The sequence below is a fragment of the Podarcis muralis genome, chromosome 12 (genome assembly GCF_964188315.1).
Source record: "Podarcis muralis chromosome 12, rPodMur119.hap1.1, whole genome shotgun sequence".
NCBI lineage: Eukaryota > Metazoa > Chordata > Lepidosauria > Squamata > Lacertidae > Podarcis > Podarcis muralis.
This window is the reverse complement of record NC_135666.1, coordinates 53,049,903-53,073,861: the sequence shown is the minus strand read 5'-3', so window position 1 is coordinate 53,073,861 and position 23,959 is coordinate 53,049,903. Positions and strand designations below refer to the sequence as shown.

The window sequence follows — 23,959 nt, the reverse complement described above, 5'->3', positions numbered from 1 at the left end:
CGCATCTCAGCCCACATGCTGCCGATAACAATTGATGACATTGAATTCATTTACATGAAGGGCACTTGATACAACACTCGAAAATTAATAATGTTTCTGCCATTCATTTTCACTCATTCGGAGGGTATTCATCAACATCACACTCTTTGCCCACGCCCACCCACTTTTAAAATAATGTTAAAGTGCATTGCATTTCAAATCCCAGTAACTCCATCCATTTCATGGTAGCTGTGGGTATTCTCCTCTAGCAAAGCCTGCTGATGAAAAATTAAGAACGTGTTTCCTGGAATACCAAGGTCTTACTTATAAAAGGCTCCAGGAGAGTGCATTAATACACCATCATTTAGGCCTGGCTTAAGGGATTTATAAGTGGGGAAAGTGCTATTGTACTTCGGTCTTCCTTCAGGGCTTCCCATAAGCATCTCATTGGCCACTGGATGCTGGTCTAGATGGCCCTTAAATTTGTTTTAGTATGTTTCAATTAGTGAAAATAAATACAAAAAGATTTGGCAAAAAAACATAATTGGTCCTTTGGTCTGATCCAGCAGGAGTTAGTAGTTGGAATTATAAATAATAATAATGCTGATAATTTATTACTTATACCACATCCATCTGTTTGGGTTGCTCCAGCCACTCTGGGTGGCTTCCAACAGAATGCAAAAAGCATAGTGAAACATCAAACATTTAAAACAGGCATAGGCAAACTCGGCCTGCCAGATGTTTTGGGACTACAACTCCCATCATCCCTAGCTAACAGGACCAGTGGTAAGGGATGATGGGAATTGTAGTCCCAAAACATCTGGCGGGCCGAGTTTGCCTATGGTTGATTTAAAACTTATTGATACGGGGCTGCCTTCAGAAGTCTGCAGAAACTCGTATAATTGTTTATCTCTTTGACATCTGATGGGAGGCCCTCTGCCTGGTTCTCCGTAAGTTCACTTCTCGCAATGAGCAAAATGTCAGAAGGACCTTAGAACTGAACATTAGTGGGGTTGGAGATGTTCCTTCAGATGTTGAACTTTACCACTTCAAACTGCAGGGTTTTTTTTGGCGGGGGGTCTTATATATGAACATTTCTCCCATGTAAATAAGTTCTGTGCATGTACTAAACAAGTTCACGGGGGAAAGGGCTGCATGAAAACTACCTCCTCACGTTCCTGTTTTGCAACGTACAGTGAGGGTTTCTCCCCACTTTTACGTGGGGGGCGTTTTAAAATATAACACCATATCTGCAGACCGAGTGGCACAATTCCCAATTTGATTACCTCAGTCAACCATCTCACTCTGAATAATGTGTAGTCTGACTCTAAAATTCTCACTCAATTCCTGTTGGCTAACAAAGCAGTAATGATTCTCTCTGTTGCACAGGAGATTGTTTTTATTTTTAGCTACTTGACCTTCAACTATCTATCTATTACAGCATGTAAACAAAAACATCATTTCCACTCTAAGAGATAGGTAAGTCTAAGCATAAAAGGAAAAAAACTTTTTGCAGTAGCGCAGTGACTGGGAAAGAAGATGCTAGAATACAGCAGTAGAACTAAAAGCGTGGCCTTCCATTTAAGTATATAGCTGAATTAAAATTCTGAAGTTGATGAAACACTGATGGAATACATTAGCATGTGAAATATATCTCTATCTTATCTTAAAACATGTGCACAATTTTTAGTATACTAATTCAACTATACATTTTCTAGCACTACATTTTATACATGTAGCAACACACCTGCTTATGAGAGAGCAACTTCCCACTGTGCACATATATGTAAAGAAATTCAAACTACATGCAAATAATCTTCTCTGCATATACAGACTATTTCATGTAGATAATTGTGTCACTGCAGACCTCATTTTTGCCCAGTTACTTGGGTTCTTGTGAGAGGAAAGGTGTGGTATAATCATCATTATTAATAGTAATGATAATGGTAATAATGATCATGATATTTGGGGGGGGGGGGGAGAAACCCAGAATGAATTCTCCTGAATGAATTCACCCTGAAAACAATTCCAGGTAATTATTAAATAAGCAGTTCACAAAGAAAGGGGAGTAATTGGTCACAAGTCCAACTACTTGAGCTAAATTCCCTAGGGAAAGGGCTCAATATAAACAACCTTGCAAGTAAAAAATAAATGAAAATCCCAGAGTGTTGTACATTTGATGTTCAGCTCTTCTGAGATCAGCACAAGAGTTCCAAGTGCTATCAGGGGCGTCTTGCCCATAGAGGCAAGTGGCGCGGGGCGCCAGGGTGTCAAGTACTGGAGGGCACCAGGGAAGAGGCAGAGGCTGAACGCGGCGCCTCCTGGCATCAGCTCACCGCCCTCACCCGCCTCACTGAAGCAGCACCGTGCCCAGAGCCTCCACCTCTTCCCCGCCGGAGGAGCCGCTCTCCAGCCGCTGCCCACCTCCTCCAGCCCCGCAAAGCTGCCGGCAGCGCTGTAAAAAGGTTGGCAACTCTGGGAAATGGAGGGATCTTTGCACCATGGCGCAGGATATACTTAAGACGGCCCACAGGCTAGAATGTACAACATTGCACTGGAAGCCCATAAGCATTAGCCATGTGGTGCCATGTGATACTTCTAACCATGTGGAGAGCTGCTGGCCAAATAGTCAGGCAATATCCATCATGGTCCCACTTTCCTAGATGGTCAAGCTGCAGCATAAGGGGGCAATCATTACTTGTCATATAGCTAGAGACTGCAGACAATCGCTTTACCTCTCCGGGTAAGGAAAATTACCACACAATGTGCTTTTAAGCTGCTATCCAGTATTTTCGTTACCTATTTCCATTCTTCTTTCTGGCCTGAGCAAAGAAAAAAGACAATGCAGGTGGGAGGTAGAATGACATTCTCACGAGGGAGGCCTATCTCATGTTTGCAGAACCATTATTTCAATGTATCCTTCAAAGGCCAGTGCTCTAGGAAGTGAATTCTGCATCTTTATTGAACAAGTTTGCTTTATTATCACTCTGTAGAGTTGGTTCCTCCAGTACAGCAAATGAAGGAACAAGTCAGTTATGATTAAGCAAAATTATTGATTCCATTTGTGTAAGTTGTTGGTTACGTTTGCTACAGATTGCTCTGATTCTTCCTTCAAATTGGCTACCAGATGGAGGCATGCCTATTTTACCATATATTTTCTTTTCTAGCATTGCTAGAACTATTAAGGGGGGGGGGGACCTAGATCCGAATTAATTTTAATAATAATAAAACATATTATATTATTGATTTACAGTATACTGAAGCATGTTACATGTACCCACATCAAAATAGAACGAGCACATGTTCATTATCTTAAATAAGTGAGGTATGTTCTTCTAATAATTGATGACAGCTCACTTTTCCTTCATTGTCTTCTTTATCTAATTTGTGTTTAACCATGTCAATGTATTTTAAAGGTACGTGGCAAAGGTTTGAAGAAAGATGGAAGAATGAAGGGACTCAAAGGTTGCAAAAAGACAACATGGTTGAGGAAAAGGAGCATGGATGAGATAAGAGGAACAAGACTGTTTAGCAGAAGATGAAGAAGATACCATGAACTTGTGTTGGCCACAGTTGGAAACAGAACGGGATTTGTGCCAAGTCACTGTAATGTAAGGATGAAAGGAAAAGATAAAGAAACTCGTACCTGAATATGAAAAAGGAGAGATGAAAAGAAGACAGAACAGCCAGTACAGGGATCCATATATGCCTAGTTCTATCAGCTGCTGCCTCAGCATGTCATTTTAAAGAATTTGGATGTCAGGTACGTTTTTGAGGGAAATGAATTGCAATCCTCTAAGCTTACTGTACACAAAATGGAAGGATACCTTCCCAACAGCTTTCCCTAGATCACCCTTTCTTGAAATATCTTGTGCACACCCACCTAGATCCAAAAGTGGTGCCCTGTGACCATGAAAACCATCAAGGTCCACTTCGCACTCCTTGAGTAGAGCAATGAATAAGATGCTTGGGCTTCATCAGACTGGCACTGGGGTTGCTCCAGGAGTTGGACAGAGGGGCCTGGTTTCCCTAATAGAGGCACAACCTGCATGTTATAATCATTAACCAACAAGACCAGCCCAAGGCATTTTGGAACCATAAATGGTGCCCACCTCAAACAGGGAAGTTGGGGTGAAGATCTACACCAGGAACAAGGGTGGGAGGAGACCAGCAGCACCTCCTAGTCATCAAGAGGCCACTGTAGATGTGACATGGGGGTGGGCGGCTGAGGCAGATCCGGCTTCCAAGCAGACACCACAGCTGTTGCTGCTAACACAACAGGAGCAGCAGGTGATGCATTCCTTGGAGGCTGGATCTGCTGCCCTGTGGATTCTGCCGCCCGAGGCAGTTGCCTCACGTTGCCTCATGGGTGGGTCAGCCCTGTCAACCCCAGACTACTTGAAATGGGGTCCACATGAAGACTTGCTGCCTCCTTTCCCCACAATGTATAGAGATGTCACCAGGTTGTACAGTTGTATCATGTGCGTATGTTCTACGTCAAAACTAGCCACGGCTCGGAACCCGAAGCACTACATGTTGTGGAAGGGCAATATGGCGGTGGGATGTTGCTGACAAATCATAATGCAGATGTCATTTCAAATAGGCATGGCCTAATGTGCAGGAGAGTAAGGGCAGATGGAAAAGAGAAGCAAGGACAAAAATGAAGAGAATACAAGAGCCCTGTTCAAACATGCCCTCCATAAGTTCTCAGAACACACTAGTCCTGCACACAGAATGCAGGATATGCACTAGACCTGCCCCATCAGCATATACACTAACTCTGCTCCTGACATTCATGTACTGACGCAGAAAGCCTGAAGGAAGAATCTCTATGCATCCAGCTGAATGCACCTAGGCTCCAAGGTGCCTCCATCTCATGGACCACCTATTCTCATGGAGAGCTGACTCCAAAAGGTTCCTTAATGCTTAACAGGGATATTCAGCACTACAAAGGACAGAGAAGAAAGACGGAGCCCCCCAGATTTAGAACCGTTTGGAAAATACTTGGGATGGCAGTGCCATTCGGTGACAATCAAGAGTACATTACTTCTAGAGAGCTGCAATACTTCACTGAGAGATCTCAGAAACCTCAATACATAAATGTGTTATTAGAATGCACTGGATATGGAAGACAAGCACACTAGATCTTTTCAGTGAGATTGGTTGTAGAATGAAGGGAAACCTTTAGAAGCAACACTGTTGAAAGAGGACAGCAGCTGCCCAGTGTGATTGCAGGATAACCACCACAAAACAAATACGCATCCCAAATACAAATCTAATTATAAAAATATACCAACAGCTAATGCAGCTGATATATGTTCCACCCACCCCACCCCAGGAGTTAGAAAATTGCTGCTACAAATATAATTCAAATGAATGGAAAAGTACTGTGTAGATTTACTATGAAGGTTTTCAACTGATTTTGCTGCATTCATCCCTTCCTCCCTCGCCTCCCAAATTTCTGTTTGTCTTTAATTCCAGTCAGCTTTTCATCATAATGCCTTCTGTTTTCAAGGACTAGGGTGGCATAGCATAGCTCATTTTCTTACATTATTTTTGTGCCCATGAATCATGCTTTTATAGAATGCAAGGTGATCTCATCCTTTTTTTTAAAAAAAAGGATAATGGCAATTAAAAACTTGTGAAATACATCGCTGCAGCAGTGGGCATATTTTCTATGACAACCACTCCATAAATGCATACGTATGATGAAGCAGAGGTGGCGAACTGATGAAGCATAGCTTTGGGATGTGTGACTGACCTGTTTGAATGCATTGTCACAATAAGGAATCGTAGTGTTACCTAAAGGATAATCTAATTCAGGGGTCAGCAAACCATTTCAGTAGGGGGCCAGTCCACTGTCCCTTAGATCTTGTGGGGGGCCGGACTATATTTTGAAGAGGAAAAAAAAAGAACTAATTCCTATGCCCCACAAATAACCCAGAGATGCATTTTAAATAAAAGGACACATTCTACTCATGTAAAAACACACTGATTCCTGGACCGTCCACAGGCCAGATTTAGAAGGCGATTGGGCCGGATCTGGCCCCCGGGCCTTAGTTTGCCTACCCATGATCTAGTTCAACTCCGGCACAGATTAATTTCACCCATTTAGTTTCTCATTTCCACCCTTTTACATTGTTTTTTCTCATTTCCACATCAGTTTGCAGATTTTAAAACAAAGTTTACACAGAAATCCATACTCATTCGCATCTGGATGTTTTCCTAATATCATATTTTGTACGCAATTTGACACAATTATGTACGCATCTTTGGTTGGGTAACTGTATCTCAAAATTTCAAAAAGTGTGAATTTCCCAGGATAACTGTATTTTGAGATCACATGCTAGTTTGGGAAGTATGAATTAAATAGGCCACAAACCAGGCCAATGCAGGAAATTCACTACCACGGCACCCCTGATATGTGGCCACAAAGCCCCCACTTCAATAGTTCCAAGAGAGGAAAGTTCACCATCCTTCCACTGTCAAACAGCTCCTACCATCAATATTCACAGTTAGCATGAATCCCCAGTGATACCTTATCCTTGCTTCTCTTAATTGTTTGGTGGCAGTCTTGGAAGCCCTGCCTCTCCTTAGCGTCTCTGCACTCAAATCCTGCAAAAAGAGAATGTGGCCTTTGTTCCTAAGGGTTTGCATAAGAATGTCTTTATGTAGCAAATAGTAGCAAATGCAACTATTACATCCCTTGAAGGGTGGGGGGTTTTTTGGCTTCAAGTTGAGGCTTCGGTGAGCTTTCTTAATATCCAGTCTGAAGAGAGTCAAATTTGGCACCCAATCTTTCTACCAGGTAGGTGGGAATTATATTAGCATTTTCTAGCTGCAGGTCCTAACAATCTTCTCACCCAATCTTCCTGATCAGCAAGCTTTAAAATTAGTTCTCTCTGGGTTTTAATTTTTTAATCTGACTCATTCTGGTCACTAAAACCTAGCCCAGGCATAGGCAAACTCAGCCCTTCAGATGTTTTGGGACTACAATTCCCATCACCCCTGACCACTGGTCCTGTTAGCTAGGGATGATGGGAGTTGTAGTCCCAAAACATCTGGAGGGCCGAGTTTGCCTGACCTAGCCCACTGTTTTTTCTGTGTCTATTAGCTGACCTCTTAATTTCTTGATTTTATGTGATGAACTCATATTGCCACTTTTTAGTAACTTCAACATGCAGGTTAGCAATTTGGCTAGAAACCATCTCAAGTGAGTCAGAAACAGGGGTTAGCAAGATTATTATTATTTTTTTACTAGTTGGTGTGCCTTGTTGCATATCTTGCCTGAGTGGATATTCTGAGAACGGTTTTTGTTGGTATAACCAGTTTATGGGGTGCAATTAAGTCAGGAGAGGAGAAGAGGTCTGGGCTCAAGCTGTTTCCTTAGCACCCATACATATGAATCCCTCAACCCGATACTTCTGTTTATAGCTTTTTAAAAAGGTGGGTTTTTTAAGCCTCTGCACTACTCGTGTTCACTTTGTGGTCTCTAAAACCCCTAGATCATTTTCATGCGTACTGCTGCCAAGCCAAGTGTCACACATCCTGTGTTTGTGTCCTTGGTATTTCGTATCTAAAGGAAGAACTTTATATTTATCTGTTGAAATGCATTTTGTAAGTTTGGGGCCAGTTCTCCACCCTGTCAAGATAATCTTGAATCTAGCTTGTGTCTTTCCAGGAGCAGCTGAGATGCAACTGAAACAGATGAGGACAACTGAGGCCCCCCCAAAATACCCATCATAGTGTAACCCTAAATTCTGAATTACCGGGGGTTGTATATGCAGGGTTATAAACAAAACTTTACTGCTTTCCTTATTTATTTATGTTTATTTGCATTAGCCCTCTACCTTTCTAATGCACATATGTGTATTGAGTGAGAACTGGGAAAAGGGAATAAATTGGGGGGGGTGTGTCTTATGGGATTACAAAAAAACTATCAGAATCACAGAATCACTACACTCACGTGCAGTGTAAAAAAAATCTTATTATTTTCAACGCTTTTAAATCAATGAATTTGAAAGAGGGATGGGACGGCACTAAAACCGTTTTGACATCACAGTATCACAGCAGGAGACCCATGGGAGCAGTTGTAAAAAAAATGTTTATGTTTCTTTTCTTTAAAAGATCAAATGGAGAGCGACTGACTCACACACACAAAAGTGTAATGATGGCATTGAAGTGCAAGATCCATGGGAGCTACTACTACTACTACTACTACTACTACTACTACTACTACAAATTTGGGAGGCCTTGGGCAAGTCAAAGAAAGTTTTAGGGTTAGCCACTGCTCTTTTAAAGACTGTATCTACTTTATTCCAAAACTGGTAATTTTAGAAACCAACACTTCTCCAGTAACATAGTATTATATATAATATTGTATTGTATAATATCTCTTTCCTAACCCAAGAATAACTTTTCTTCTCAACTGATGACAATAGAAACCATTTTATGAATGGATGTGGCATGGACATTTCACACCACAGGTGGAAATCCACATAACAGTAATTTTAAAAGCACTGACAATGACCAAGTTTGCATAGAATGCTAAGCCGCAAAACCGAGGCTTAAAAACAACTAGTAAATGTGAGGGTTCCCAAAGTGAATGCTGCAATTGCAGCTGCCGCACTCCTCCCTTGGTCTAGCTGCTTCCACACAACTCAGGTTTGGCTTAGGGTTACATTTGAGCTTGAGCTCATTGCTGGGGAAACCCAGCCAGATGGGTGGGGAATGAATGAATGAAATAATTATAATGGCTTCTCACAGTCCAGACATATCACAAGGTGCAATCGAAGGTTTGCTCTTGGTTTATCATACATGGATTGTCTCTAGTGAGACAAACGACAATCCTAGGTTTGGACATAATGATGATGATGATGATGAGTCAAACAGTAGTTTAGCCCAAGGTAGCCCAAGGAACAGCACAGCAGCTGCAGTCTTCACTCTAGATACCTGTTTGTTTGCTTGTTCGCGATAAGCCATTGTTTGGCTTAGCATTATGTGCAAACCGGGCCAATGAATGGCAGTTCCAATGATGTGGAAGCTTGCACTCCCAAAGAAGTGTCCTTGGAAGTATGCCATGGACTAGTTTAATATTGACTCATAAAATAATGCAATTTAGGGAAGTTTGCACTATTACGTTACAGTACATTACATTTCCTTTGGTAGTTTTCCGTTTTCCAAGGTCAGACTAAAGACTAATTATTTTAATTTTATTTATGGCAGGATTATACCCTTGAGTTGTCAGACTGCAGTGTTTAACAAAGACTGTAATTATTGACTAATATTTAACTAACATTTTATTGCGGTGTAATAGTTATAAAGTACATGGCCACCCTAATTCCAAACAAATTAGTTTAGATGTTACATTATACTGAAAAATTAATATCGGGGACATTAGAGATGGTTCATTACTCCCAAGTTCTGTTCTTGGATACATGCAGAATAACTTTTTGGAGGGTGAGGGAGCGCTATACGTCAGGGCTAAGTTGAAGAAACAAGAAACCCCAGAGAGCAGCAAAATCTTTCATATAACCATAATAGCTGCAGAGTCAAAATGGTTACAATTCTGTGCAATGATGAATAAAATGGCAGTCCCTCTATTTTTCTCTTTTAAATGCCTTTTCAACACTTTGTATCCACCACAAATCTTCCCTCACCCTGCTTAAGATATCTGGAGTGCTATTCTGGAACAGATCATAATCTTAATCACCCAGAGCAAATATCAGTGCTGAGCAAATCCACAGAATCACATTAGCTACTGGATCAATAGATTACATTTTGTAAACGGAACAAAAATAAACACCTATTCCTCATAACTTAGGACAGATTCGCACAGGCACATTTGATGCCAGAAGGTGACTTTGTGCATTCATGTTACAGCAGAGTTCCATATGGCACCTACTCCTGTGAGTTCAGAATGTTCAGGTGGCTCACTACCACATTTATGGCCAGCTTAGCTTTGAGCACTGGCTCCCCTGTGGCCATACTGTTGGAATCGCTACCAAGTTAATTAATAAACTGACTACTCTGTGGGATTTTAGAAATGAGAAGGGCACACACTTTTCTGAGCTCCTCCTTTCTCGTGTATAAATGAGCCTGATGATTCATTCCCTCTTAGGCAAATGGGTATATTATTTATGGATAACATTTCTGGGGTAAAACACTACTTACTCAAACGGATTTAGGCATGTGGAACCTCCACCAGCCCCTCTCATTTTCTTCCAGTGTGTCCTTGTTAAGGCTGCACATTGGCTTGGCAACTCTGGCTGTGTTCCCTTAGCTTAGCACAATAACTCAGACTTTCAAGCTTATCGTGATTTACTGTAAACAAGCAGCATGCTGGTGTACACTGCCCAATTGCTCCCCCGTTGTTCCACCTCTAGCACAAGCAACAGAAACAGCTTCCTGTTATATCTGAACCAGGGATCATGGTTTCTTGCTCCCTTGTTGTTGCTGGCATCCATCTGTCTTGAGAGACAATGGAGTGCGCCTCTGGGGGTGAAGTCAAACCATTGTGCTAGCGGCACCAAAGTGACCTCCCTGGGGCACAAGCCTGGGCAGTGTGTATGGAGGTCCTGGGCTGCCTAAACAACAAGGTCCCTCTCCTGGCCTTGCTGTTGTGCAACAAAGGAAAGGAAAGCAATACATTTAGCAGCAGCTTGGCTGCAAGAGTTGCCAGAAGGAGGTCACATGATGCCATCCAGCCATCTTAGGGACTCCATTCCAGATATGTGTAGGGTTTACTGCTTAGCCTTTTCTTCTCCTGAAGATATCCCACAAGGCAATGGAGGATTAGGATCAGAGTTTTCCTTCTCCTAGATGGGCAACCTTCCTAGGCTGATGAGCCCTATCTGCCCCTCACTTCTCTCTACAGCATGTGCAGAAAACACCTTCTTAACCCCTGGACCCATAACTGGTCTCGTCCACTCAATCCACTGGAGCCTGTCTTCACATACAAGGGAAGTCCCTAACTCATGGAGGATCTAAGACTCTTTGGCTACCCTCACATGGTTTAGCCAGTCAGTTGAAGCTGTTTCCCGGGGCACAGCTGCTGTTGCATGCTAACAGCTTCTAGGAGCCACAGGTGAGAGCTGAGTGCAGGGTTGGGACCAAAGGTGGACAAACTATCCCACAAGGAGTATAGTGTGTCCACCACCAGAGGTACTACGCCTCCCCTAACACCCCATGCACCGCTAACCAATCACAAAAACAGTGTGCAAGAAGAGAGCAAAGCATACAAGCCCATGAGTCCTTAAAGGCTAGTTCACATAGCACCAAACCATCATACGTCATCCTGTCTGAACATATGTGAAATTTATTACATTGCTCGTATGACACAGTGGCACAGTTTGCATGTGATGCCAAGTCAAACCATAGCTAAGCATGAACATACAGTGGTACCTCTGGTTACGTACTTAATTCATTCTGGAGGTCCGTTCTTAAGCTGAAACTGTTCTTAACCTGAAGTACCACTTTAGCTAATGGGGCCTCCCACTGCTGCCACTACGCGATTTCTGTTCTCATCCTGAAGCAAAGTTCTTAACCTGAGGTACTATTTCTGGGTTAGCGGAGTCTGTAACCTGAAGCGTATGTAACCTGAAGTGTATGTAACCCAAGGTATCACTGTACAAGTGCACAGGCATTCACAATAAACACCATGGCTGCTTTGCTCCTCACCCAGTTGTGCTGCCATCACCTCTCCCTACCCTGCCCACTGAGCATTACGTCTGAACCTGAACTCATCGTTTGCTTCCCCCAGATAAACTACAAGCAGTAAGCCAAGAACAAACCTTGGTTATAGGCAGTGGGTTGTCTGGAGACAAACAAACCACATGCCGAGGTTTGGACATGACTGCAAACCAAACTAGTTTAGCTCCAGGTAGCCCCAGGAGAACCAGGGAAGGAGCAAAACAGCCATGGTTTTATTGGGACTACCCCATGTGCATTCATACTTTATGTTGCAAACCTGACCAATAGGGCATTACATGCCACAACAGACCACCTGAACTTATGTTCCAAATGAAACCCAAAATATATTTTGCTTTGATTAGAAAATGAGATCCTTAAGGCTAAATTTTCTAGCACAAACCTAAGGTTTGGGGTCCCCCCCCCTATTACCTAATTTCCCATGCTTGCATATTGCACTTCTTAACAAATTAAACCTGCAATCCAATGCAAACTTACTTCTGGGACTTATTTCAGAGCAAACATTCAAAACTGAGCTGTAAATATAATATATTATCTTTGGGAATTTTCACGTTGCTGTTTTTCAATTCCTGCTGTTTGCTAAAATCATTTTCAACCTTACTTTGTCCTTTGCCTCCCAGTTTTGTTTTATCTGTAGATCTGGAAACCATTTTTTTTCTTTCAAATCATTAAGAAAAATGTGCAAGCCCCACGAGAAAAAGAGCTAGAGGATCCCACATATTACAACCTACCTGACTGACACAATGGCATTAGTAATTGCTCTCTGAAGTTTTCAATCAACACCTAATGGGAGATACCTTGTAGCCCACATATCCCCAGCTTCCACAAAATTATAGTTTTATTTTGCATTTTAAAGAAATCATTCTATTAATGACCAGAGCTTTAAGAGAATGCAAGCTGTGTTAATGTGAAATTAAGAGGTTTTCTAGAATAATATTCTGTTCTAGTGGAAAACTTTTGGCAAATTTACCGTAGTTGGTTTTAAAGACATCAAGGGTAGATTGGGAGATATTATCTAGGTAAGGTAAAGGTACCCCTGCCTGTACGAGCCAGTCTTGACAGACTCTAGGGTTGTGCGCTCATCTCACTCTATAGGCCGGGAGCCAGCGCAGACACTTCCGGGTCACGTGGCCAGCGTGACAAGCTGCATCTGGCGAGCCAGCGCAGCACACGGAACGCCGTTTACCTTCCCGCTAGTAAGCAGTCCCTATTTATCTACTTGCACCCGGGGGTGCTTTCGAACTGCTAGGTTGGCAGGCGCTGGGACCGAACGACGGGAGCGCACCCCGCCGCGGGGATTCGAACCACCGACCATGCGATCGGCAAGTCCTAGGCGCTGAGGTTTTACCCACAGTGCCACCCGCGTCCCATTATCTAGGTACATATAGAGAAAAGATAAAGGAATTGTACATTGTTATTTGTTTGGAAACCAACTTAGTACTTGTTCAGATGTAACAATCAGAGATCAGTAAGTCATGGGAAGAAGTATTTGTCCAAATAAAAGTCAATTACCTTACAAAACGCCTCTAAATGTCCAGAGCTGGCTCTCCTCAAACTTTTCACGGGAGATAATATTAACTTAAACCTTTAATAAGACTCATAACAAGAAGATGCTGGGACAACTTAGAAGGTGCTGCTTGGACAAATTGGTGCAACAAAGAGTGGCAAATAGCACTTGTGGAAAATGGAAAAAATAAAATTAGCACAAGACCAGAAACTTCCTTCCTTCCTTCCTTCCTTCCTTCCTTCCTTCCTTCCTTCCTTCCTTCCCTCCTTCCTTCCTTCCTTCCTTCCTTCCTTCCTTCCTTCCTTCCTCTCTTTTCTTTTGTAACCAGCTTCAGAAAATTTATCTTACAGTGCAATCTGATATATGGCTGCTCAAAAGTAAGCCCCACTGAGTTCAATGTCAGATTTATGGTCAAATAACTGGGCCAAGGATTGCAGTCTTCATTTCTTAAGCCATACTTTCCTCTACTGTCCGAACCAGGAAGTTGTAGTTTAAGGGTCCCAATGAGCCAGAATAAGAAAGAAGGATCTGAGTCTGGTTTGGAGGGTGTCCTTAAACCAGAGTTTCCTGTTTCGGATGTCACAGGAAACTGTGGCTCGAATGGTTATGATGGTGGGAGGAGGGAAGGGAAGAGATGAAGATGCCACAGATTTACCAGAGTGGAATCAATACATCTGAACTGGCCCACTGCTTGCTGCTGAATTTCTTAAAGAATAATTTAAATAGATATATCTGTATAGCTATAACGGATGGCTTCTGCACCCATGTAACTGGTACAAGATGTTAGCAGTGAATCAAGCCCCTATGTTGCTGACACAAGGGATAACAGATTCAGTGTGGGCAGTACTACCCACATTATATTTCAGCTATGACATATTTGGCACAACAGAATATGTAACATTCTGCTAACATAATTCTTATGCATTATAATTTTGCATTAGGGTGCTGGAGGAGCATCAAGGATGCCCAGAGCCTGTGTGATAATGCAACATACAGTCACACCAAAGTCAGGGATGCAAAAGAGACCTGTGAACAAGCACAAAGGATTTCCATGCAAGCACAACCCTTGCCTGTCGTACTTTATGGCATGCCACCACAGACCTTTCCTTAATGTTTTGTTGACTGGGGGCGGGCGGGATAAGGGATTCACAGCCCAATGACTTCTAGTCAAACTGAGCATAATACAAATATGTTCCGGACACTAGGGCTCTGAAATCTATAAGGTGCTGCACCTGACACCTCACCCACCCTCCGAGACTGGCTTCTTATTCATTTCAAATGAAGGATTATATTTAACCAGAATTCTCCATGAAATGTATGGGAGAACACACTAGTAAGTAAATAAATAAATCCAGATATACTGAGTTGTTATTGAATGGCGGCCAAATTTTCCACCTCATTCATGCATGGCAAAACAGGAGGGTTACTTATTTTCATATAGTTATTTTCATGAATCATTTTAAAGAGGGCAATGTTCTAGGGAGAGAATAATGGGGAAGAAATGTGAGTGCTTGGTGTGGATATTGTAGGATTTTTGATATTGCCAGCACACGCATGGCAGCAAAACAAAACAAAAAAAGGCTTCAAGAAGAGTGACCTTCAGCTTATGGGTATGTATAATTTGCTCTCTCACACACCCCATCCACTTCCTAGATTTGAGCACCCATTTAATCTCCAATAAACCTTTGGCGTGAAGTCAAAGCTACAGTCTCCGTTTTGGATCAGCTCCAGTGCACACAGGTCAGTTGAATGGGGGCATGTCTGCCACTAGCTAAAAACCATTATGCTTGAAGAATAGGTGAACTCCTCATTCACTACAGCCTCTTTCAAACCTTCATAAATGTGTTGATTGAATGCGCATAAAAGAGTGTTATTGTACTTGAATCCATGGCTTATACACGCACAGCCAAAGGGAGCCCATAAGTGCATATGGTTCACACATATAGCCAAATATGTGTATGTTGCGGATGGGCTAACCAGCAGGTCCCTCTCTTCTCCCTATAAGTTTAGTGAATATAACTGTGGGAAACGTCTGAAAAGAGTTTGGGTAGCATTCTTATAATAGTAAGTTGAACCTCATTAATGAAGAGTCCATGGAATCTGTGTATCCTTTCCTGTTCCAAGCATCACATGAAAATTGCGAAGCTAACACAGAAGGGGAATAGAGTGGTAGGGAGGCAAAAGAGAACTAATTGTTAGGTCAAGGAATTGTGGGTATGTGATAATATCACATAATTAATTTTGAATTAAACAAGCAGTTCTTTGGGAACAGGTTTCAAGGTTAAAGAAACCTGGGCTGCTGAGTCTATGCAACGGTTAGACAAAAACATTAGTGTCACCTTAAAGCATAAGAAAATGGTGCTGTTTGGGAAGCAATCCATCTAAATTTTATGGCTACAATATGTGCTATTGAATATACTGGCTGTATGCTAAGAACCATTTCCAAAACTGACTTTCTTAGAGTAAGACTACATGTTAGACGCAGATGAAAGCCTGAAGGCTTCTTCTTCTTCTTCTTCTTTGCAAAGCAACTTCCGGAGGGGGTAACAGAAAAGTACTTGGGGAATGCTTAACTCTTCCCCTGTTGGACACTTTTCTGCTGCTACCTCCCCCGGATAATCCACCTCCCCATGGACGTGAAGGAAAAGAAGAATGGTTGTGTATGATTGCTGGGCCCAGAGCATACCGTATTTTTCGCTCTATAAGACGCACCAGACCACAAGACACACCTGGTTTTTGGAGGAGGAAAACAAGAAAAAATATATTCTGAATCTCAGAAGCCAGAACAGCAAGAGGGATCGCTGTGCAGTGAAAGCAGCAATCCCTCTTGCTCTTCTGGCTTCTGTGATAGCTGCGCAGGCTGCATTCGCTCCATAAGACGCACACACATTTCCCCTTACTTTTTAGGAGGGGAAAAGTGAGTCTTATAGAGCAAAAAATACGGTAGTATACTCCTGCTTCTTATGCACTGTTAATTGTTGTTTCTGCAAGCTACTTAACCTATAAGAAACTATTTGCAATGCATGCAGATTTACAAATTTTTTTGAATAAGCCTTTATGTGTGTTTTCTCTCTCAAAGTAATTTAAATGTGTGTGTTTTCTCTTAAATACATATTTCCATGTGTGCGCAAGGCAAGAACTGTCAATAATTGCAAGGAAACATTCAGAGAAGTGAGAAGCTGGGGCATTTCATATAGAAATGTGCAAATATTGAATTCCTCAGTTATCCTGACTTTGATTAGCTGAGCCAGTGACATAGCTGCAGAATGTTCATGGTTACAGAATGTTCATGCACATTTCAAAGGTCAGGGAACCAAGTTGTCAGAATGTCTGCAGTCCAGTTTCTCTTAAGTCCTGCAAAGAAAGTTGTCAGTTTGGGTTGCATTAGAAACTCAGATCTAGTAGATCAGGCTGAAAACTTTGAAGAAGCAGAGAAAATAGGAACAGGGAGCCAGAGGCAAACAGTATGAAGGAAAGAGCAGAGAAGGTAAGAAATTAAGAAACATGAACTAATGAACTAAGGCAATAAAGGGCTAATAAGTGAAGGGGGTATAGGGGCTAAATTTCAGACATTAATCTGAACCAAGCATCCCATTCTTTCCATGCAGACTTGAAATTCCATGCAGGACAAAACAAGTTTCCATGATCTGCTTCATCCAGTGATTTCTTAGAGAAGCAAGGACACCAAATCATCCAGAATTCCTTCATCTTCATGGGGTGCCTAATTTATTTTAATTCTAGTAGCAAATCAAACAGCAGCTTTCAGTTCCCTACGCTGAAATTAACAGAACCTGCACCCACCAGAGTTCAGCACACACAACAGAGCGATTGCAAACCAGCTTGATCAGGCTGACGTGTCTCTTATAAACAGAGTGCACTCTAAGATTGTACCATTAGGCATCAGACATTAGTGTGTATTGTGGTATTGTCGTTTTAAAATGGTTGTCTGTGCCTTCTTGTTGTGAGTTGCCTTGGGTACCTATTGAGGTGGAACTGGAGATACATTTTTTTAACAAAAAGAAATAAATGAATGCATTCCTGCCTACCCAGTGATATAAGAAGCAACTCTTTGCATTTTCGGATGCCCATTTTCTACACAACAGATGCTCTTAGCTCATTTATTATGCAAAGTGAATTAATTCAGAGACAGTTTCTCAACTGTGAAAGGGTAATGATATATATGGAAAAACGTTGCATTGGAAGAACAAAAGTGGAAACCAGATAAGGAACTCATTGTTCAAAAGGAGAGTCCTGTAAAAAGAAAATAGGGAGGGGAATGCCACACAATACATTTACCCTTTCGAGAAGTATTACACGTAATAGTTTGCAGTACTCCAAGTGAAAAGAATAGTCCACAATTTACTTTTTCTACGCTCCAACATTACAGCGGTAATGAGGGGCTGGGAAATATAACATTCCATTCCAGAGGCACGGCACAGCTTTCTTATCAACAAACAACAGTTAGATTGATTTGCTTCAACATATTTCATGTCCTCAGTGCTCTTCCAAGGACAGGCATAATGAAACTCCACATGAGAATGAATGGTAAAATAAATATTTTAAAAAATATGTATTACTCAAATAGAACGAAAGAACAAAGGAAGAAAACACCTGGGATGCGATAAAGGGAATGCACTTCAACCGATTCTTAGCAAAGGGAAATAGAAGGAGAACAGTGAGGTGGCACTTACATTCTCATATTGCTGGTCTTGTTGATAATTACAGATTTCCCAGTCTGATCCACGTTGTGATCCATGCCAAAGTAAGCTGCCACTCTGTGCACTAGCATTCGCTGATATGACGACATCTGGGGGAACTTTTTATAATGATTACTGGAACAAAACGTCAAAGGGCTCAATATGATGCAGCCTCTGACATGATGGAACAATAGCAGTCCACTTTTTTAAAAAAAACAGCAACAACCACCCACAATCTTTTAAAACATTAGTTAATGGCCAGTTGTCAGATCTGGTATGCCAAGTCTGTTATTTTCATTAGTTTCTTTAACAATAACTCTCCCAGTCATCCATCCCAATATTCTGCATGTGTCAAGTCTGGGTTTAAAATATAAATATGCAAAATGTTTTAAGTTATTGCTTTTTATGAGCAAAACAACCTGCATTATCTTATAGCTTTATTAAAATTGTTGAAGGGAAGAAATTGAATTGTTTAGTGTGATACTGGGTCGTGTTTTGCCCAAACAGGCAGGTAGGTATATTCTGACTAGCATCAAACAAACAATTGCATCAAACAATCTCCTTTTATTTCAAATAGCTTATGCAAACTCCTTTGAAATTAATGGTAACTGTACATCAGAAATAACTTGAGCAGTAGAGCTCAGAAATAAATATTTAGCAGTAATTATTTAGTTGTATCCCGTTCTTCCTCCAAAGGGTTCTGGTGGGTATATGTGAAGTTATCTCCTTTGTCTTAATTTCAACCCTGTGGGGTGAGAATGCCCAAACTTTGCACTGGGACAGAGGAGCATTTTGAATCTTAGTCTCCAAAAAGTCTGTAGGTCTGGAGCAATTGCTGCCTCCATCCTTAGCTCTGAAAACATAGGACTGTCTGGGGGCATTTGCCAATGAAACCAGCACAACACAATTAAGGATCCATACTAAAGACGTTTATCTAATTCCTTAGGGATGAATAATTACTAAAGACATTCGTTTTGTTAAAAGCTTGGCATTTTCATATTGCAATAATATTGCTCAAAACAAAAGTCTATGAGTGCCTGGCATAGTAGACAAGAGTCAGCAAACAAGAAATCAATACTGAAAATTAACTTACCTGTTGTCACTGATAAAATCAATAATTTCCTGTTCCAGTTTTAACAGTATCATTCTATCCCTGTTAAGAAAATAATAAGAAAATCACTACTCAGGGTTTTTTTTGGGGGGGAGGGGGTGCAGAGGACTACAACTACTGAAATAATTATGTCTCTTTGCTCTGTCCCTTTACAACAAACCCAAATACTTGTTTATGACATGTAAAGATATCACAGTTCACATCCTGACGGCGAGAGGCTGATAATCCTGTGGCCCTCCAGGAGCTTTTGGAGTACAACCCTGTTATCTCTGATCGTTGGCTATGGTGGTGGTGACTGATGGGTCAGGAATCCAGCTTCGTGAGTGGCTCACGGTGGCCACCCATGTTGTACTAGAACACCTGACATATTGTAGTTTCCCAATACCTCTTTTGCAGGCATCCATAAAGGTAAAGGGACCCCGACCATTAGGTCCAGTCGTGGCCGATTCTGGGGTTGCGGCGCTCATCTTGCTTTGCTGGCCGAGGGAGCCGGCGTACAGTTTCCGGATTATGTGGCCAGCATGACTAAGCCGCTTCTGGCGAACCAGAGCAGCGCACGGAAACGCCGTTTATTTATCTACTTGCACTTTGACGTGCTTTCGAACTGCTCAGTTGGCAGGAGCAGGGACCGAGCAACGGGAGCTCACCCCGTTGCAGGGATTCGAACCGCCGACCTTCTGATCGGCAAGTCCTAGGCTCTGTGGTTTAACCCACAGCGCCACCTGCGGCAGGAGTCCATAGAACAAGGCTAATACACTTTCTCCTTATGTGCATAGTCCTTTGCACCCAAGCCCTCATTATTTTGATTCTGAAATAATGTATTACAGCCAGGAGGGCGGGGCTAGTCTATGGCCCTCCAAATCACTACTCACATAATCACTGACCACGGCCCATGCTGACACCGATAGAAATTATAGTTCAGCAATATCTAGAGGGATTATCCATGGGATAATGATAATGATAATAATAGTGATGTTTTGATAATTGTCAGAAAATGAGAACTAGATATTGTTTTCTAATCTTTCTTGGATTAGAAATTGCAATCTGCATCAAAACAGAAGTCATCAAAATTATTTATTCATTCATCATTATCAATTATGATATACTATAAAAATGTATAGTAGTAGTAGTAGTAGTAGTAGTAGTAATAATAATAATAATAATAATAATAATGGGGCTATTAATAGAGTAAATAGTAGTTACAGAGTTGTTGTTGTTTTAACTTTGATCATATATAAAAGTAAGGCAGATTGGTCTTTTCTTTGGATGTGGAGTCATATGATATAAGATTTCCTAACTCACTGGAGTTCTACAGGACTGTGATATCTAGGGGTGGGGACAAAACATTTTTCTTTTCCAAACAAAAAGAGGAGCTTTAAATGCAGGGATACCTGATTACCTATGTCAGTGGTTCTCCATATAACTGATGTGTAAGAGTGTCTAAGGTGTAGCAGTTAAGAGACTGAAAATGTTCACAGGACCTAGTCTGCATTGCAGCCGGAGCAGATTATTATATTCTATTTCAAGAGCTGGTACCAGACTGAAGCATGATTAACCATTTCAATGGCAGAAAGCATATGCTATGCTAAGCCGTAGTTCAGTACATGAACTTGTTATTCACTTCCCCCACCCCCCACCCCCCAAAATCCTTATCATCTTGTGTGACCACAAGGAGACTGAAAGCATTTACTTCTATTTTCGACGAATCACAGTTTGTCATCATGTCCAAAATAGGAAATGTTGGGTAAAAATGGTTGTTTCACCTATGATTTGACCAAACAGGAAACAAATGCTGTACTGAGGGTGGGGGGTGTGGTGCATGTGCCCAAGGCTCGTTCCTGTAGCACTAAACCAGAGTTTAGTTTTATGACAAAACACAGACAACATAAGCCTAGTCAGTATTTCTGCTTATCCTGGGATCTGAAACAACTATTATAAGCTGGGCTCCTCCTTATTGGGTATCTGTATTCTAAACCTCTCTGCCTGTCCCCACCAGGTCTCTGAATCCTAACTCCACCAAACACACAAGCCTTGAATAATTCTGTGTGGGGTTTTTTACTTGGCTCCCCTTATCACCGGCCATTTATGTTCACTGGGCATTAGCCTTACATTTTCAAAAATAGTTACAGATAGGTAGCCGTGTTGGTCTGCCATAGTCAAAAGCACCTTAAAGACCAACTAAGTTAGTTCTTGGTATGAGCTTTCGTGTGCATGCACACTTCTTCAGATACTGATTCTTCAGTATCTGAAGAAGTGTGCATGCACACGAAAGCTCATACCAAGAACTAACTTAGTTGGTCTTTAAGGTGCTACTGGAAGGAATTTTTTTTGTATTGTCAAAAATGTGTGATTACATGATCGCAGATGGTTGTGATTGATGTTGATTTTGGCTAACTAATGACAGAGCATTGAGGAGCTGCCATGACAGTGCGCACATCACATCTGGCAGTATGGCTATATTTGAGGAACACTGGCATAGATGGCTGTGGGTTTTTAGATGCTGTGTTGCATGTCTTGGAAGAGAGGTGTGTGGATGGATGTGGCTAACTCCCTGAGAAAGGAATTAAACTATGGGGAAAGGGAAAGCTTATGGAGTACTTATAGGGGTTTGTGCTAAAAATCAATATGTTTTCATAGCAGCATAGGTATTATTTTCCACACCATGACCACTCTAGGACTAACACCACATTGCTCCCCATTGCTAAGTTCTCAAGCCACACACAAAAAAGGCCTACTTACCTGGGATTATTCTTTAATGTGTTAACCAGAAATTCGTGCAAATCTATGCCTGTTGAGTCTGTGTATTCTTGGCTGCAGTCTGAAAAAACATACATTACTAATAGTTTCATTTTTTTTAAGGTTAAAAAAAAAATTAAAGCCATTGTGTGGAGGAAAGTCTTCTCCTTCTCCAGCTGTCTGAAAGAATACCTAACACATGCAGGCTGTGACTTGCATCAGGAAAAAATACCCCACAGAACAGTGGGAGGGCACCCGTTCTTTATGTTCACTGTACCAACAGCTACAAGCCCCAAGTACAAGTGGATATTAGTTTAAAGTGCTGTGCTTTAGAATAATACAAGGGATGTATAGATCCATCTAAAGCCTTTCAAACTATTTGAACTATTAATATTGTGCATATGTGTATGTAAAATACCAGGCAAGTTTTGGACATATTTAGTTTTGTTTGGGCAAGCATGAGTGAGATAGAAAATCAAAACAGATGTGAAAGACAAAATGGCAAATCAGAACCACTTTGGGGATTTGACTGGACACAATGTGGGATTTTTCCCCTGACCCTTTTATGAATGTGTTCATCTAGAACTGTACTGAATTTCACTTTGAGCAAAATTTCAGTGTGAATGTGGAGACTTCTACTCAAGGAACTGAATTTTGAAGAAAACAGAAGTCTTTTACACAGACTAGCTCATTTCTCTGAGGGATATTTCACATCCCAAATAACCAAAGACAGCAAGGTGTTTTTTTAATATTCTGTCCAGCTTCAGCCAGACTGATTCATTTTACTGCATTCGCTGATGAAGTATACACCCTTTTTGACAATCCATAAAGCACCCATTATAATGTCACATGATGCATTTAAACGTCATTACACTGGCAAAGTGCCTTGCAGACTGCATTACAAGCCACTTGTTGCATGGTATCAATAGAATGATATTGGATATGAATAAGAATCTGCATCGTGCAACACTGGGAAGCAGTGTCGTGTGTGAATGTGTAGATAGCAATGAAGTGCACTTTTTTATATATTTTCGCAATGGATTTCTAACATTGTCCACAGAGATGAGAACAAAACTTCATTCAAAAAAACCTACTGTAAATAAGCAGGGCAAGATTGGATAACCACAAATAAACCAGCCATCTGTTGATAATCTTGCACATTTCATGCGTGACATTTAAAATGCGGCAGGCAATTTAATTGTATATTAACTCATATTTAAGACTTACGTCAATTTCCGAACAAAATATAAAAAGACAATGGCTCTGTTAGCAACAGGTTTCTGTGCTTGGACCTCACTCAACACATCTGGAAGACTCTGCAAGAGCAGTGATAACTTCCCCTCCATACAGCAACTCTGGTTATTTGCACAGATATACCGTATTTTTCGCTCTATAGGACACAATTTTCCCCCTCCAAAAATGAAGGGGAAATTTGTGTGCGTCCTATGGAGCAAATGCAGGCTTTCACTGAAGCCTGGAGAGCGAGAGGGGTCGGTGCACACCGGCTCCTCTTGCTCTCCAGGCTTCAGGCAGCTATCCACAAGCCTTCGGAGCACTCTGAAGGCTTGTGGATGGCAGCCTGAAGCCTGAAGCCCGGGGAGCATAGCGCCAACTGCCGCTGCGCTCCCTGGGCTTCAGGCAGCTATCCGCAAGCCTTCTGAGCCCGGCAGGAGTTCCCGCCGGGCTCTGAAGGCTTGCGGATAGCAGCCTGTTCTCTGCAAGCCTTCTGAGCACATCAGGAGTTCCCACTGCGCTCCAAAGGCTTGTGGAATGCATCCTGTTCTCCGCAAGCCTTCTGAGCATGGCGGGAGTTCCCAAAGTGCTCCAAAGGCTTGCGGAACGCAGCCTGTTCTGGGGGCTGGGGTCGGGGGAAGCCCCCATCCCCAGCCCCGCAAGCTCCGGGAGCAGCGGCGAGGTTGCGCGCAATCTCGCCGCCTCTCCTGGACCCGTTCTGAGGGCTGGGGTCGGGGGAAACTTGGGCTTCCCTCGCCCCAGCCCCATGGCTAAAAACGAAGCCGCTTGCAACCTCTCTGGCTGGAGAGGTTGTGCGTGGCTAAAGAGGAAGCCAAGACAGCCAGCCGGATGGATCCCACTCGCTGTCTTGGCTTCTTTGCTCTTTGGGGCTGGGGGGGGGGGAATAGTCCGGTGCAGCCTATAGAGTGAAAAATACAGTAAATATCTGCAGTTGCAAAAGCTCCCACTCTTCCCCTTTCTACTTAT

The 23,959-nt window shown here is 42.0% G+C and overlaps 1 protein-coding gene across 20 annotated transcripts in view; it reads right to left on the bottom strand.

Moving 5' to 3' along the window:
- ARPP21 (cAMP regulated phosphoprotein 21) overlaps nucleotides 1–23,959 on the bottom strand; it is a 242,753-nt gene that overhangs the window by 86,323 nt on the left and 132,471 nt on the right. For all 20 annotated transcript variants that reach the window (XM_028751232.2, XM_028751230.2, XM_028751234.2 and 17 more), the window contains 3 exons: nucleotides 21,743–21,821; nucleotides 18,986–19,045; nucleotides 17,887–18,027 (listed from right to left, as the gene is read on the bottom strand). In XM_028751232.2, coding sequence (XP_028607065.1) covers nucleotides 17,887–18,027; nucleotides 18,986–19,045; nucleotides 21,743–21,821 — 280 coding nt within the window. The remainder of the gene's footprint in view (nucleotides 1–17,886; nucleotides 18,028–18,985; nucleotides 19,046–21,742; nucleotides 21,822–23,959) is intronic.